The sequence below is a fragment of the Papio anubis genome, chromosome 8, assembly GCF_008728515.1.
Source record: "Papio anubis isolate 15944 chromosome 8, Panubis1.0, whole genome shotgun sequence".
In the NCBI taxonomy this organism is placed as follows: Eukaryota; Metazoa; Chordata; class Mammalia; order Primates; family Cercopithecidae; genus Papio; species Papio anubis.
In genome coordinates, this window is record NC_044983.1 from 26,025,829 (window position 1) to 26,043,025 (window position 17,197).

The 17,197-nt window shown below is 36.3% G+C and overlaps 2 protein-coding genes across 4 annotated transcripts in view; one reads left to right on the plus strand and one right to left on the minus strand.

The window, feature by feature from the left end:
- ESCO2 (establishment of sister chromatid cohesion N-acetyltransferase 2) overlaps positions 1 to 2,517 on the plus strand; it is a 38,051-nt gene extending 35,534 nt beyond the window's left edge. The window contains exon 13 of the transcript XR_002523739.2: positions 1,462 to 2,517. The gene's annotated coding sequence lies outside the window, so the exon portion shown is untranslated. The remainder of the gene's footprint in view (positions 1 to 1,461) is intronic.
- Positions 1 to 17,197, minus strand: part of PBK (PDZ binding kinase) — a 22,249-nt gene continuing 5,052 nt past the window's right edge. For all 3 annotated transcript variants that reach the window (XM_009212749.4, XM_009212748.4, XM_009212750.4), the window contains exons 2-8: positions 16,953 to 17,030; positions 11,999 to 12,092; positions 7,292 to 7,434; positions 6,554 to 6,723; positions 4,834 to 4,963; positions 1,112 to 1,291; positions 1 to 605 (exon numbers count right to left, since the gene is read on the minus strand). In XM_009212749.4, coding sequence (XP_009211013.2) covers positions 409 to 605; positions 1,112 to 1,291; positions 4,834 to 4,963; positions 6,554 to 6,723; positions 7,292 to 7,434; positions 11,999 to 12,092; positions 16,953 to 17,010 — 972 coding nt within the window. In that variant the 5' untranslated portion in view covers positions 17,011 to 17,030 and the 3' untranslated portion in view covers positions 1 to 408. The remainder of the gene's footprint in view (positions 606 to 1,111; positions 1,292 to 4,833; positions 4,964 to 6,553; positions 6,724 to 7,291; positions 7,435 to 11,998; positions 12,093 to 16,952; positions 17,031 to 17,197) is intronic.

Sequence of the window (17,197 nt, forward strand, 5' to 3'; positions counted from 1 at the left end):
TCAGTGTTTTAAACAAATGTAGACTTTATTTTGTACTGTACAAAGTGCTAATTTCAGTAGATCCATTAAAATAGAGAATAAGCAAGATCATTAATAAAAGTAATGGTCGTTAAATTAATGTTAGACACAATTTACAGCGTTTTACTGCTAGTGTTTTAAGTTACCATGAGCAGTATCAAAGTACTTATGTAGCTAGTTTCTAATACTTTACAGAAAACCCAGTACAATTCCAAGTGCTTATAGCCAACATAAGCATATTTCATATTGGAAATAGTTATCCACATGTTAACAAGAAACTATGGTCCTCAGATATGCCAATTTTAGAGAATCTAACAACTACTGATAGTAACTATATAAATGTTTTAGAATAAGTTATTTACGCAAGCCACACTTCAGCTGAGGTGATCACTAGACATCTGTTTCCAGAGCTCCAACAATGTGTGCAGCAGAAGGACGATCTTTAGGGTCTTCATTAGTGCATACAGAAAAGAGTTCAATTACTTTCTGGTATGATTCATTGAGTTCTTCCATATTAATAGGTGGCCTAGTTCCCAAGGCTGCATAGTATGCTTCATCATCAAAATCGCTTTCATCAAAAGTTTTATCTTGAAGGAGTTAGAGATTGAAACAATAAACAAAATCACTTTATGTCATGGAAAAGTTTAATAGTTCACCCTTCTCCTGAAACAAGAATTTATGGTCCAGTATGCTTTCCATTCTGCCATAGACAGAATGGAAATGTCTTTAATTGTCCTGCTATCAAGTAGATTGGCTTTAGTCTTGGATTTATAGGTTATCGACCCCTACTACCACCCTTCCTATGATAGCTTTCCAGTCATTTTCTCAGGTAAGGAGAGTTTTTAAGGCAATTTTTTGCTTCTCTGGATAGCCTCAATTTTTCCCCCTATTCTCAATCTATGTCTCATTTTTGTGAGATTAAACCTTGGTGTTACCAAATCAGTCATCAGTACTAATACATATCTTAGAAATTACACAACTAAAGATCTTATAACTTGCTATTTTAAGTTTTAACAGAAAGATAAAAATTATATAAACCAATCTTTAGTGTGAATGAAGAGACTGGGATTTATGTTAGAAATTGTATTCATACCTTCATCATCATCATCATCATTTGAAAGATTAACGTGTGGAATCGATAAAGTCATCATTTCCCACAGAGTAAGGCCAAAGGCAAATATGTCTGCCTTGTCAGTAATAACACCATTCTCCTCCAAAGCTTCTTTGGGTTTCCATGGCTCTGTGCCAATGTAACAAGCCTCAGGGTCAGTCACTGAAACAAGCAAGATGGTTATGAAGGCAGGCACTACAAATCACAAAAAGGCGAGCAACTCAAAGGAAAATGGGCAAATGATTTGAACCAGTAGTTCACAGGTTAATCAGTATAACCAGTAAATGTGAAAATACACTCAACCTCAATAAGGATTACTTTCTACCTTTCAGGTTGGTAAATATTCAAGAAGCTGGTCAGTTGGCAGGTATGTAGAGAAACAGCACTTCTCTTAGAAATTAGTAGGAATATAGAATGTGGATGTTGAGATTACAGACTCTGGAGCCAGACTGCCTTGCTTGGGTTGGTTCAAAGACATGTGCAAGCTGCATGACCTTGAGCAGATCACTTCTAGACCTGAATTTCTTCAGTTTGTGAACAATATTAGGCTGAGAGAAGTACCATTTCTATGCTTCCATGATTGCTATATCAAGGAAAAGGGAAGGGGAGAAATCACACACTGGCTCTTTTTTAAAGCCCAAGAAAAATAGGTCCACTCACATTTCCATTTAAATTTTAGTCAACTTGTCAATTTCAATGAAAAAGCCAGCTAGAATTCTCATTAGGATTGGACTGACTCTCTAGATCAATTTGGTAAGCATTAATATCTTAATAGTATTGAGTCTTCCAAACCACAGTCATATATTTCCCCACTTAGTTATATCTTACTGAATTTTCTCAGTGATACTTTATAATATTCATTACAGAAGACTTAGACTTTTTTGGTTAGATTTATTCTGAAATATTTTGGGTTTTGGTACTTGTAAATAGATTTTAAACAATTCCATTTTCAATTATTATTGCTAATACACAGAAATGTAATCACTAACTTCACTATAGCTGTTTTATAGATTCCTTGAGATTTTCTACCTAAACAACATATCAACTGGAAACAAGGACAGTTTTGTTTCCTTTCCAATTTTGCCTTCTCCATTTTCTTGCCTTATTTTAGTGGCTAGGGCTATAGGACTGTTAAATAACACTGGCAAGAGCAGGCATCCTGGCCTTGTTCCCTACTTCAGTATGACACCTGCAGGTTTTTCTTGTAGACAGCCTTTCTCAAGCTAAGATCCCTTCTATTTCTAGTTAGCTGAGAGGTTAATCTTTTTTTAAATCAAAAATGGATGTTGAGTTTTGCAAACACTTTTTCTGCATCTATTGAGACGATACGTAGTTTTCATATTTGATTAAAGACTTAAATGTTAGACCTAAAACCATAAAAACCCTAGAAGAAAACCTAGGCAATACCATTGAGGACATAGGCATGGGCAAGGACTTCATGACTAAAACACCAAAAGCAATGGCAACAAAAGCCAAAATAGGCAAATGGGATCTAATTAAAGAGCTTCTGTACAGCAAAAGAAACTACCATCAAAGTGAACAGGCAGCCTACAGAATGGGAGAATGTTTTTGCAATCTATGCATCTGACAAAGGGCTGATATCCAGAATCTACAAAGAAACAAACTTACAAGAAAAAAAACCATCAAAAAGGCAAAGGATATGAACAGACACTTCTCAAAAGAAGACATGTATGCAGCCAACAGACACATGAAAAAATGCTCATCACTGGCCATCAGAGAAATGCAAATCAAAACGACAATGAGACACCATCTCACACCAGTTAGAACGGCAATCATCAAAAAGTCAGGAAACAACAGATGCTGGAGAGGATGTGGAGAAATAGGAACGTTTTTACACTGTTGGTGGGAGTGTAAACTAGTTCAACCATTGTGTAAGACAGTGTGGCGATACCTCAAGGATCTAGAACTAGAAATACCATTTGACCCAGCAATCCCATTACTGGGTATATACCCAAAGGATTATAAATCATGCTGTTTATTGTGGCACTATTCACAATAGCAAAGACTTGGAACTAACCCAAATGTCCATCAATGATAGACTGGATTAAGAAAATGTGGCACATATACACCATGGAATACTATACAGCCATAAAAAAGGATGAGTTCATGTCCTTTGCAGGGACATGGATGCAGCTGGAAACCATCATTCTCAGCAAACTATCAGAAGGACAGAAAACCAAACACTGCAGGTTCTCATTCATAGGTGGGAACTGAACAATGAGAACACTTGGACACAGGGCAGGCAACATCACACCCTAGGGCCTGTCGTGGGGTGGGGGGCAGGGGGAGGGATAGCATTAGGACAAATACCTAATGTAAATGACAAGTTAATGGGTGTAGCAAACCAACATGGTACACGTATACTTATGTAACCTGCACATTGTGCACATGTACCCTAGAACTTAAAGTATAATTTTAAAAATCTGTTAATATGGTGAATTATATTGATTCCCCCCTCCCAGCTTTGAGGTATAATTAACAAAAATTATATGTTTAAGGTATACAACTTGATATTTGATATACATAAACACTGTGACCTGACGGCCACGATCAAGCTAATTAACATATCTATCACCTCATATAGTTACCATTTTCCTTTTTGTGTGTAAGAATATTCAAGATCCACTCTCAGCAAATCTCAAGTATACAGTATTGTTAACAAAGGGCACGAAGCTTCCATTAGGCAGGATGAGTAAGTTCTGATGACCTAACATACAGCACAGTGAGGACATTCATTCTTGAATGTTACAACTTTTCCTTCCTGGAATAAGTCCTAGTTGGTCAAGATGTAGTGTCTTTATGTAGTATTAGACTGAATTTACTAATATTTTGTTAAGGATTTTGATATCTATGTTTGTGAAGGATATTGGACTATGAATTTTTTTTTAATGTCAGTTTATGTTTCTGGGTACATAGCAGATGTATATGTTTATGTGTTAATGAGATATTTTGATACCAGCATGTAGTTCATAATAATCACTTCAGGATCAATGGGATGTCCCACAATGTGTCAGGTTTTGATATCAGAGTTATGCTCTGATATCAAAGTAGTTATATGTTCTAAACAGCATTTATTAACCATTTGTTTAACTTCTGTTCATATAAAGAGACACATTTAAGTATTTACTAAATAATATGTTGCAAGCAGAGGCTTTCTCTTGAGGCTGGCTCTTGTTTCTCACCAAGAACATATCTTGAATTCCCTGCGAAGCCAGTGATCAGTAGTATATACAATAGAGAAGAAAGGGCAAAGAGCCAAAGACCAGCCTTCATTAGCATGCCTCTTTTCTGCTTCATTCCAGTTTCTTCTACCAGTTTCCTAAATCTTGTCACTTTATTGATGCTAAATAAACTGCTTTACACAACCTTACTAAATTTTACTTTCCTGCTTAAAGATCCCAGATGCTTTCCTGCTTAAAGATCCCAATCCAGTTACAAATCTTTCCCAAAGATAACTCTAGTTAAAATATATACTACTACTACTACGACTACTAATACAGTAATTTATACTGTACGTGTAGCAAGGGAGAAGACTGCAGGCTGACTGGGAGAGAGAAAAAAGGGGACTTTTTACCATACACTTTTTAAAAATAGTTTTTGATTTTTGATCCATGTGGACTTACATATTTAAAAATGTAAACACTGTATTAAAAACAAAATTTTAAAACTTGAGTACAACTTACCAGTCATATTTTCATCCAGTGGTAGAGAGACTCCTACATCACAGATTTTAATTGTTGCAAAATCTCCTTTAATTACAACATTTGAAGACTTTATGTCTCCATGAAGCAATTTCTTTTCTTGGTGCAGATACTAAAATAGTAAAATATTTAACACATATGAGCAGAAACACAAACTAATAAAAAAATGTGATAACCTCCAAATATAACTACTTGAGCTCCCTTCCTAAACTCTAGGCTTACATTTGTCCAGCATTTCAACCTTTTTTTTTTTTTTTTTTTTTTTGAGACGGAGTCTCACTCTGTTGCCCAGGCTGGAGTGCAGTGGCACGATCTTGGCTCACTGCAACCTCCGCCTCCCAGGTTCAAGCGATTTTCCTGCCTCAGCCTCCCAAGTAGCTGGGACTACAGGTGGGTGCCACCAAGCCCGGCTAATTTTTGTATTTTATTAAAGACAAGGTTTCACCATGTTGACCAGGCTGGTCTGTCTCGAACTCCTGGCTAAAAGTAATCCACCTGCCTCAGTCTCCCAAAGGGCTGGGATTACAGGTGTGAGCCACTGTGCCCGGCCCAGCATTTCAGATTATTTGAAACCAGAGAAGGGAACATACCGTGTTATCTCAGTCTGCCGTACTGACCAGAAGTCTAAAAGTTTCTTTAGAAATAGATACTCCCACTAACCTTTTATACTTATAAAATAAATAATTATAAGTTAACTTTTTTTCCAAGACGACAGAGTCTTGCTCTTGTTGCCTAGGCTGGAGTGCAGTGACGTGATCTCGGCTCACTGCAACATCTGCCTCCCAAGTTCAAGTGATTCTCCTACCTCAGCCTCCAGAGTAGCTAGGATTACAGGCGCCCGCCACCATGCCCGGCTCGTTTTTGTATTTTTAGTACAGATGGGGTTTCACTGTGTTGGCCAGGCTGGTCTCAAATTCCTGCCCTCGTGATCTGCCCGACTTGGCCTCCCAAAGTGCTGGGATTACAGGCGTGAGCCACCACACCCAGCCAAGTTAACTATAAGTATGTATATATACTTATAAGTTTACTTATTAATTAGTTAACTTGGTAAGTTGTATCAGAAGATACAACTGCAGATTTCAAAAGATATCACAATTTTGAGGCTAGTCTAGTAATTTTTAGAAATAATTTTGGAATCTTCAGTGAAGCATACATAAATTGTTGAGACCATGTGGGACAATGAATGACTAGGGCCACATGTACATATAAGGATGTTTTGGTTGATGATGGACAACATATACAACAGTGGTCCCACAAGATTACAATATCTTATTTTGATTTTACCTTTTCTATGTTTTGATATGTTTAGTCACACAGTACTTACCACTGTGTTACGGTTGCCTACAGTATTCAGTAGAGTATCATTCTATACAGGTTTGCGGCCTAGGAGAACTGGGCTATATATACCACATAGCTCAGGTGTGTAACTGGCTCTACCATCTAGGTATATGTAAGTATATTCTATGATGTCCACACACACAGTGATGAAACTGCCAAATGACACATTTCTCAGAACATATTAAGCTACACATGAATGTAATTCGGAAGCGGAAATGTAAGCCTCTATTTTGTACTGACCCCTTTTTGGAACTGACAAGTAACAATATCCATCCACGTTCAAAGATGTCCTGCAAAGTGATTATTTGTTCATTTAAAATATGAACAAAAACAGAAGTCATTTAAAATATAATGGCATAGTTACCTTTAACCCTCTTGCCATATTCAAAGCAACTTTTAAAATTATGGCTGCTGGAAAAGGATCTCGGCTGGCTTTATATCGTTCTTCTATTAAGTCATTTAGAGACTTTTCACCTCCATATTCCATAGCAAGACACAGACTGCCATCACTGGCTTCAGTAAAAGCACGATAACCTTAAAGAAAACATGACATTTCTTCACTAATATAGAGAACAATAATATTTAAGTCCTTTATAGTAATGTGATTGAAAACATGGATCTGGACTAACACAAATATACAATTAAACAGCTACTATATACAAGACTAATTCAGTAGATCTCATTTAAAACGCCTTCAGTGTTTGCCAGTAGTAACACAAATTAAAATACTTTTACTTTCCTTTGCTTCCCTAAATATAATGGTTTCGCCAGCCCTACTTGTATTAAAAATGAAAAACAAAATCCAAGAAATTACCTAAATGGATTTAAATTATCTAAATGACGATCATTTTATATTCCTAAAATCTTCATAGAACTAGCAACACAATTTTATCTATTCCCAGGAAGTTTAAATATATACTTAGGCATCAAAAAATATTATATGCAAATTTTTATTTTAGACCAATCACATTAATTTGATTCCCATTAAACATCCAGCCCCTTCCTCTTCATTTCTATTAGTGAGACCAGTTAAGAGAGCATATAACCTTTTTCTGAATAAACAAAATAATATACCAGACACTACTACCAAATTTAAACTTACCAACAATGTTTGGATGATGAAGGCTTTTCAAAATCTTAGCTTCATCCATTAGTCTCTTTTGATACACACTTCGATAATGATCATTACATATAGGATTAATCTTTTTTACAGCCCAAGGAGAATGAGACAAACCTCTTGGAGATCTAAGAAAAAAATTCATTTAAAAAGGATAGAAAACAATACAACCACTATACTTTTTAAAATGACTTCCAAATTTTTGGGAAAAAACTTGAAAGAAATTTGTTTTAAAAAACAGTATTTAAGATGTTTTGGACTATGAACACCTCTGCTACATTTCCATTTCAATTGGGAGATAAGATCTAATAGACAAGTCTTACTATCTATACAGTGGAAGGGAGAGGATAAAAAGAACTTGAAGGGTAAAGATGGAATGTTACAAACTTTAAACCTGAAAATTGTTACTTTCCAATTTTTCCATTTGAGCATGTCGGACTACTACTTATTAAATATTGTATGTATCAGAGATGAGTTGTAGGATGCTAAACAAAAAAAATTAGGAAATTTAAAGAAGAGATAATCAAGAACATTTTGCCCATATATCATCATCTAAAGAACAGCATGCTGTTCTTGCTTCACTACACACTGACCAATTCACCTTATACCTTTTCCACATATTCAAAGATATGTGCTTAAGGAGATAATGATGAACATACAAATGAGAAAAATTTAAACTTTCTATTTTCTAGGAAGATTCAGCCATTTTAGAAATATCTAAGGTATAAATGTTTTAAGGCCTCAATAAACAGGTCAAATAAAGTCAGGGAAAGATTTACCTGAGGTGGTAGATATTTATGAGTACAGCACATCACAAAATACTTAAGTATATGCAGCATAACAGCACAAAACCTAGTGAAAGAGCCTCAGAAGTTTAAGACAGAAAGTTTAATGGTAAGAACACAAAACAAGAGATTGAACCAAAGATCTATTTAGCTTTGCACTCTCTCACAGGCATAGCTCTATGACTGCAGAACCTTTTTTGTTTAATCAAAAAACCTATACTAAAAGGATCACAAGATTTCTTAATTCATGCACATCTATCATCCGTAAGTTGATCTAAACTATTCTTAAATCTCCAGTTTGAGATAACAGCAGCATTTGAGGATAATGATGAGCATCTACATATCATTTTATTATGAAAAATATATTTTTCAAGTTTTAAGGGTTGAAAGTTTAGCTCTTGAAAGTTTAGAATTTAGTAAACAAGTCAATCTTCACCTTTTCCATAACATATTCTAATCTATAGAATAAGAATAGATTTATGAAATCTGAATACTCGACCATGCAAAAAGCTGGTTCATTAAAAAGACTAATAGAAAAAAAGGCAAATTTCTGATGAGATTACACAAGAAAAAATAATGACAATATCACAAATAAAAATGGAAACAAAACTACAGATACAAGAAAGAAAATATATAAGTAAATAATAAAAGCTTTATGCAATCATTTAAGACAAAATGGACAAAGAGAAATCTAAGAAAACTGATGAATAAATTTAATCACCAGTTTAAAATGTTCCTACTAGAAATACAAAGTATAGATGATTTTACAGGTGAGTTTACTAAGCTTTCAAAGAATTTACCATTCAGTCTTATACAAACTGTTTCCACAGGGAACAGAAAAGGGACTATGAGTCTCATATAACTTCAATTTCAAAAAATAAAAAGGGACAGTAGAAAAAGGAAAACCACAAGCCAACCTCACTTAGACATAAAAATTGAAACAAACTTTAATATTAGCAAACTGAATCCATCAGTTTATTTAAAAATACTACTACATCAAAACTATGTTGGATTTAACCAAGGAATGCAAACTTGATTTAACAAAAAAATATAGACTTCTGGGTTAAAATTGTAGCTTAAACATACACATTGTTTTTATCCTTTCCAAACCCACTAAAATAATAGCAAATGGATATTTTAAGACATACTAGCCAGCAAGAATGGAAATAACAGCAGAGGAGACAACAGCAACAAAATTTCAGAAGCTGGAAAGCAGATGAAAGTAACTGGCTTAGCCCCAATTAACTGCTTGCAAGTTATTTAAAAAGCAAGTAGGGCTGGAAGGGGTAGCACACAACTGTAATCACAACACTTTGGGAGGCCAAGTCAGGAGGATGACTTGAGACCACGAGTTTGAGACCAGCATAGGCAATACAGTGAGACCCCTTCTCTACAAAAAACTTTTAAAAGCCACATGTGGCGGCCCACACCTGTAGTCCAGCTACTTGGGAGGCTGAGGAAGGAGGATTGCTCAAACCAAGGAGTTTGAGGCTGCAGTGAGCTATAATGGCACCACTGTACTCCAGCCTGGGCAACAAAATGAGACCCTGTCTCTAAATAATAATGGTAAAAAACCGGTGGACTCCTAGATACCCTCCTTAATTCTGCACTAGCTGCCCATCCCCCATCCCCAGCTTCTAAAGATGGTAAACTAGCTTTGGAAGGTATAAAGCAAGTCTTCAGCCTGAGGTTTACTGTCAGTTGAGAACCTGTAATACAGAAGCAGGGTAATAATTAATCACCATATGCATACTAAGTGCTCAGTGAATTTTTACATGTGCATATACCTGTGTTATCAACACCTAGATACTGAACATTTCTAGCACTCCAAAAGACTAAACATGCTTTTTTTCTAAAAAGGACAATTAATTTAAAACAAGATAAAAACTCAGTAGAAGTGTTGAAAGATAAAGCTGGGGAAATCTCAGAAAACCGAGAAGATAGCAAATAAGAAAACCAAGAGGTAGATGAAGAAATCAGTAAGTTCAAAACTCAAATGATAGGATTCCAGATGGAGAACAGAGAAAAACAGGGTGAAAATCATCGACAAAGTAATTTTTAAAATAATGTCTCAAAAATTGAAGAACAGGAACTATTCAGATTCCAAGAGCACTAATGTCATTGTGAAATTTCAAAATGCTAGCAACACACAGAAGATCATACCAGGATCCAGGACAGTGGGAGGGACAGATAACATAAAACGGATTACATATGAAGAATCAGCAGTCAAAAAGGCTTCATAATTGTCAACAACAACAATGTAAGCTAAAAAAAAACTGTCAGTGACTGATATTCTCAAAATTCTGGAGGGAAATTGTTTTCAAATGAAAATTGTAACCCAGAAAACCAAAAAGGGCCATTCGAGTATGAGTAAAATGAAAAAATTTTTGGAAATGCAAATTCTCAAAAAGTGTATCTTCTGTGCACTAATTCATAGGGAGCTACAAGATGTCCTAAATGAAAACAGGATGTAAATCAAGAAACAGTAAGACACAAGATAGAGAAAAACACAGGATCTAATTCAGCAGAGAAGCACAGGAAATTTGCAGGTTATGGATAAAAGACATCCCAGGTTGACAGGGCTGAATCATGAGGAGTGGTAGGGTCAGGCAGGCACTGCTGTTCTTCAAGATCAGCTATTTGAAGCTTTCTGACTAAACCACATACAGTGTAACTTTGTTAAAAACACTTTACATTTAAAAAGTTTTTTTAAAAAGGGGAAAAAAATGAAACTAGCCATAAATCTATGAGAATTTATTTCTTTCAAAATAGGAGTTAACACTAAAAAACAAATTAGAAAACAAATTAATACCACACATACAAAAAAAGTGTTTAAACTGCAAAAATGCTTCAGGAATACCCATTGTATATAATTACTAAATTAGTCTTAATTAGCCTCTTATTAAAGAAAGCATTTCTATCTGGAAACAATGTAAACCTGGATGAAGCTAAGATACGGAGGGTTAGACTAGTCAGACTGATTCCAAGAATGCATTAAGTAAGGAATATATATTAACTTAGTTTTTTGCCACTTAATAAACATGAAACTAGGTACAGTGTAATGATTAAAAGAAGTAATTTTGGGCTGGGCATGGTGGCTCACACCTGTAATCCCAGCATTTTGGGAGGCCAAGGTGGGCAGATCGCTTGAGGCCAGGTGTTCGAGACCAGCCTGTGCAACATGGCAAAACCCCATCTCTACTAAAAATACAAAAATTAGCTAGGTGTGATAGTGCACACCTGTAATCCCAGCTATTCAGGAGGCTGAGGCAGGAGAATCGCTTGAATCTGGGAGGTCGTGCCACTGCACTCCAGCCTGGGCAACAGAGACTCTGTTTCAAAAAAATATATGAATAATAAAAAAGTAATTTAAAAAAACACTTTATTGACAGCTATATTGGCACCACACTTGTTCAATTATTTCATTTTTCTTTTAACTCAATATTCGTACTTTAAAATCATGTATTTACCCTTCTTAATAACAATGCTATAAACCTTTTACTTCTTTTAGAAGAGAATATCTTAGGAGGGCAACGCTGCAGAAGAGACAGCAGTTACTGACATCACCCAACACTGGCTTCCTCTTTGAGGTTTTGTCATGAAGAATCTGGTTTACCACAAAGGTACCCTTTCCCCTGCCACTTCCTCTTCTTATGGAAGCCAATGAAAAATTAAAAAGTAAATGACTTCCCCTTTAATAACGCATCAGGAGGAAGCTAGGAGAAAAGCAGAGGCAGAGCTACTGGCAAAGTTATGAAAGGGTCTAGGGACTGGAATACAGCCGTCAGCCAGGATCAGGAACAGACACTGAATCTACATACTGGAATTTTCATACTACTTTTTTGTCTCCAAGTACAGTAGAATTATAGTTACATGTAAAAAGGTTAATCTGAAATCTTATACTTACCTTTTCATAAGGTAAACATTTACCCCAGTACCAAAGCCAAGCTTCTGCATAAACGGAGAGGCAGGGATATTTATAGTTGGAGTTGAATTTAATACTAAATGTCAGAGAAATAAAAAATAAAATTAATAAAAAATAAAATAACAAAACCTCTTAACATTCTCAATATACTACTGCCAAGAGTATTAACTGGCACAGTCTTTTTGGAGAGCAATTTGACAACATATATCCTAATTTTAAATGGGTACCCTTTGACCAAGTCTACTTTTAGAGTTTCATCCTACAGTAACTCTGAAGCAGAGGTTGGGAAATGCCCTGTTTTTGTATGGTCTACAAGCTACGAACTGTTTTCACATTTTTAAAACATTGTTAAAAGACAAAGGGATTGGATGTGGTGGCTCATGCCTATAATCTCAACACTTTTGGAGTCCAGGGTAGGAGGATCACTTGAGTCCAGTAGTTTGAGACCAGCTTGGGCAACATAAAGAGACTCCATCTCTACAAAAAAAAATTTTTTTTTAAATTAGCCAGGCATGATGGCACACACCTGTGGTCTCAGCTACTTGGGAGAAACGCTTGTGCCCAGGAGGTTAAGGGTACAGTGAGCCATGTTCATGCCACTATATTCCAGCCTGGGTGACAGAGCAAGACACAGTCTCAAAAAAAAGATGAAAAGATGGAGTTCTGCTTCTACTCATGAAAAATAATTAACTACCCCTGACAATTAACTGTTCCTAGAGTTACCACTTCGCCATGAACTAGAAAACTAGACAAAATATAATTGTTTTCAGACACTTGACAACAGGCAGAGCAGCGCTGTGATCCCTGAGAGAAGAGAAACAAATGAGGTGAGCCCTATCACTGCCCTAACTTACTGCTTGAAGGCAGTTTCCAGACTGCAGGACAGAGGTTACATAATCCAGCAGTCCTGTCACATTGAGAGAGAGATCAGAGGTCAAGAAGGACTAGGTGGCTAGAATTTGTGGAGCAGAGAACTAAAGAGAGCTCCAAAGAGAGCACTTCAAAGATCTGAACAGTCTCCCTTTGAGTGTTTGGCCAAGTACTTATCCGCACATAACAATGTGTAGATGCCCCAAAGCTGGGAAAGCACCAGAGGAAAGCAATTGGCTCAACAATTACCAGAGATCATACAGGTCTGGGAACACTTCATGTCACCATAAGTCAGAGGATGGTAACCCTGTAACACATAGTAAAGTCCTCTGAAGGGTCACAACTAGATAGTACAGCTAGATTTTAGCCCCAGATAAACATTCATAACAAAGCTTAAAAGCCAGTCTCAAAAGGAAAGAGCTAATGTGCAGGTAACTTAACCTCAGACCATAACTAAATCAAACCCTCTTTAAAGAAATAACAAAATCCAGTATTAGACAATGCAGAATATCTACCACCCAATCAAAAAGTACCAGGCGTGAAAGCAGCAAGAAAATATGACCCATACAAGGAGAAAAAGAAATCAATAGAGGCCCAGCATGGTGGCTCACGCCTGTAATCCCAGCACTTTGGGAGGCCGAGGCAGGCAGATCACCAGGTCAGGAGTTTGAGACTAGCCTGGCCAACATGGTGAAACCCCATCTCTACTAAAGATGCAAAAAATTAGCCGGGAGTGGTGGCGGGCACATGTAGTCCCAGCTACTCAGGAGGCTGAGGCAGGAGAATGGCGTGAACCCGGGAGGCAGAGGTTGCAGTGAGCCGAGATCGTGCCATTGCACTCCAGCCTGGGCCACAGGGTAAGATTCCGTCTCAAAAAAAAAAAAAATCAATAGAAACATACTGTAAGATAACAGGAGGCCAAGCATGGTGGCTCACACCTGTAATCCCAGCAATTTGGGAGGCCAAGGCAGGCAGATCACTTGAGGCCAGGAGTTCAAGACCAGCCTGGTCAACATGGTAAAACCCTGTCTCTACTAAAAATACAAAAAGTAGCTAGGCGTGGTAGCACATGCCTGTAATCCCAGCTACTCGGGAGGCTGAGGCAGGAGAATCACTTGAACCCAGGAAGTGGAGGTTGCAGTGAGCTGAGATTGCACCATTGTACTCCAGCCTGGGCGACAGAACAAGATTCTATCTCAAGAAAAAAAAAAAAAAAAGACAGGGATGGCAAAATTAGCAGATAAGAACCTTAAGACAAATATTAAAAATATGCTCAATGATATAAAGGAAAGTCTGAGCATAACAAGGAAGAAAAAGACAAAATAGAAGGAATGAAAAATACAATGGATAAGAATTATATCATCTTAGAGCAGAAGAAAGAATAACTAAATCTTAAGACAGAGCAACAAAAACTATCAAAAAATGAAGCAAAGAGAGAAAAAGATTTTAAAAAATCAATGAGCTATGGAACAACAGCAAAACAGCAGATTTACATCCAACAATAGACAATTACATTGAGTATAAATGGTCTAAACAGCTGTCCAATACATCATGCTGCTATGTGGAAATGTCTACATCTGTGCTGTCCAGTAAGGTAGTCAGTTGCTACTGAGCACTTAAAATGTGGCTAATACAACTGAGGAACTCAATTTGTAATTTTATTTAATTCTAATTAATATGTATCCAAATTTAAATAGCCACATGTAGCTAATGGCAAAACAGTCAAATTAAAGGAAGTTAAAGTTGTCAGAATGGATAAAAACAACTCAAGACATGCCATTTATAATAAACTCAATTTAAATATAAAGACACAAATAGGGCAAGAGTAAAGGGTTGAAAAACATCATTAAAACACAAAATAAATCTGGAGTGGCTCCATTACTACCACATAAAGTGGACTTCAGAACAGAGTACCACTGAGGATTAAGAAGGGTATTTCATAATAGTTAAGGTATAAATTCATCAAAAAGAAATAACCATCCTAGGCCAGACAAGGTAATCCCAACACTTTGGGATCTGACTTATGGTTTATGTATCTTGGTGAACGTTGCATGCACTTGAAAGGGAGGCCAAGGCGGGTGGATCAGTTGGGACCAGGAGTTTGAGACCAGCCTGCCCAACATGGCGAAAACCTGTCTCTACTGAAAATACAAAAATTAGCCAGCCATGGTGGTGCATGCCTGTAATCCCAGCTACTTCAGAGGCCAAGGCACCAGAATCGCTTGAGCCCAGGAGGCAGAGGTTGCAGTGAGCCGAGATCGCACTGTTGCACTCCAGTATGGGCGACAAAGGGTAACTCGGAAAAAAAAAAGAAAGAAAAGAAATAACCATCCTAAATGTGTATGTACCTAATAACAAAGCACAAACCTTCAAAATACATGAAGCAACAACTGATAGAAATTGAGGGTGGGGGAAGCAGACAAATCCACATTGTAGTTGGAAACTTCAACTCTCTTCTCTCGTAATTAATATAAAAAGTACACAGAATATCAGTAGGGATATAGAAGACCTGAAGAAAATAACACAGACAGGTCAATCAGCTTGACCTATTGACATCTGTAGAACACCGTGCCCAACAAGAGTAGAAAAAAATGCCCTTTTCAAGTGCGTGCAACATTCACCAAGATATATAAACCTCAAGTCATACTGATTAAGGAAAAAAATTAAGAAAATATAAAATACTAGTACCAGATATAAAAAAGGACACTAGAAGGTTAATAAGAGTATATCAAGAATAAATTTACACCAGTACATTTGACAGTTTAGAAGTGATGGACAAATTCCTTGAAAAACACTAACAAAATTCACAAAGAAAATAAGAGATCACTTGAATAGCCCTATATCTATTAACTGTGAAATCACAGTTAAAATCTTCCTACTAAGAAAACTCCAGGCCCAGATAGCTTTACTAGTGAATTCCACCAGTTTAAGGAGGAATAATAACAATTCCACATAAAGTTAAACAAAAATATATTTCTATTAAAAAAATAGAAACATTTCTCACCTTACTTTATGAATACAGAATAACCTAATACTAAAACTAGACAGATATCCCAAAAAGACAACTGCAGTCCAATATCCCTCATGAATATAGACAATATGAGCAAATCAAGCAATACATAAAATATATCATAACCAAACTGGCTTTACACAAGGAATGGTCAGTTTAACACTTGAAAATTAACATAATTTACCACATTAAGAGATTTTAAAAGGAAATGTAATAGATTCAGAAAAAGCGCTCTACAAAGTTCAATACCCACTCACGATAATAACTAGAAATAGAAGAAAACTTCCTCAAACTAATAAAGGGCATTTGTGAAAAACCTACATCTAACATAATACACTGGGAACAAGGCAAGTATTATCCACTAACGTTTCTATTCAAAAACATACTGAAGGCAGTGCAATTAAAAAAAGTAAAAGAAACAAAGCCATACAGACTGGGGAACAAAGTAAAACTGTCTTTATTTATCCACAAATGACCAACCATATACAATATCCTAAGCAATCTATTAAAAAGCTAATGGAATAAGTGAGTTTAGGATGGTTGCAGGATACAAGGTCAATATGAAAAATCTGTCACTAGAAATGGACAACAGAATATTTTCTCATGTTATTTTCTAGAAATTTAATTTTAGCTATTTTTTATATAATGGGAGTTAATGGTCAAGGCTTATTTTTTGCACGTGGATATCCAGGTGTTTGTTGAAAAGATTGTCCTTTGTCCATTGAGTTGCCTTGGAAAATATCTTTCCCTCATAAGAGCGATGTATGGATGAGAGGGAGAAAGGTAAAGCAGTTCTTTAATGGGTCAAGCTAAGTTGATTATTGAGCAGGGAGAGCCTCCAAACCTGTTAGATTGTCAATAAAATTAGTCCAGATATGATCAAACCCTGACCTATAAAATGTCTTATTTGTTAATATTAACATCATAAAGAGGATTTACGCTAAAGTTTCTAAGTGACCGATAATAAAGAATCAAACTAAATATTACTAGGACATTTCTAAGAGAAACAACAATAGTAATAGTAAAAAAAAAAAAGTCTTACATCTGCTATCTTACCAGATTTCTTTTTTTCTGATAATTTGCATGGTGTCTTGAAATTACTGATCCCTTCCATTGTGACAACCACTCTCAGTCCTATGATGAAAACAAATTGCAAGTTACACAGCAGATACAAAGAATACAACTCTCATTCATGAAGAAAAATGCCTATAGCTGGGCACAGTGGCTCATGCCTGTAATCCCGGCACTTTGGGAGGCTGAGGTGAGTGGATCATCTGAGGTTGGGAGTTCGAGACCAGCCT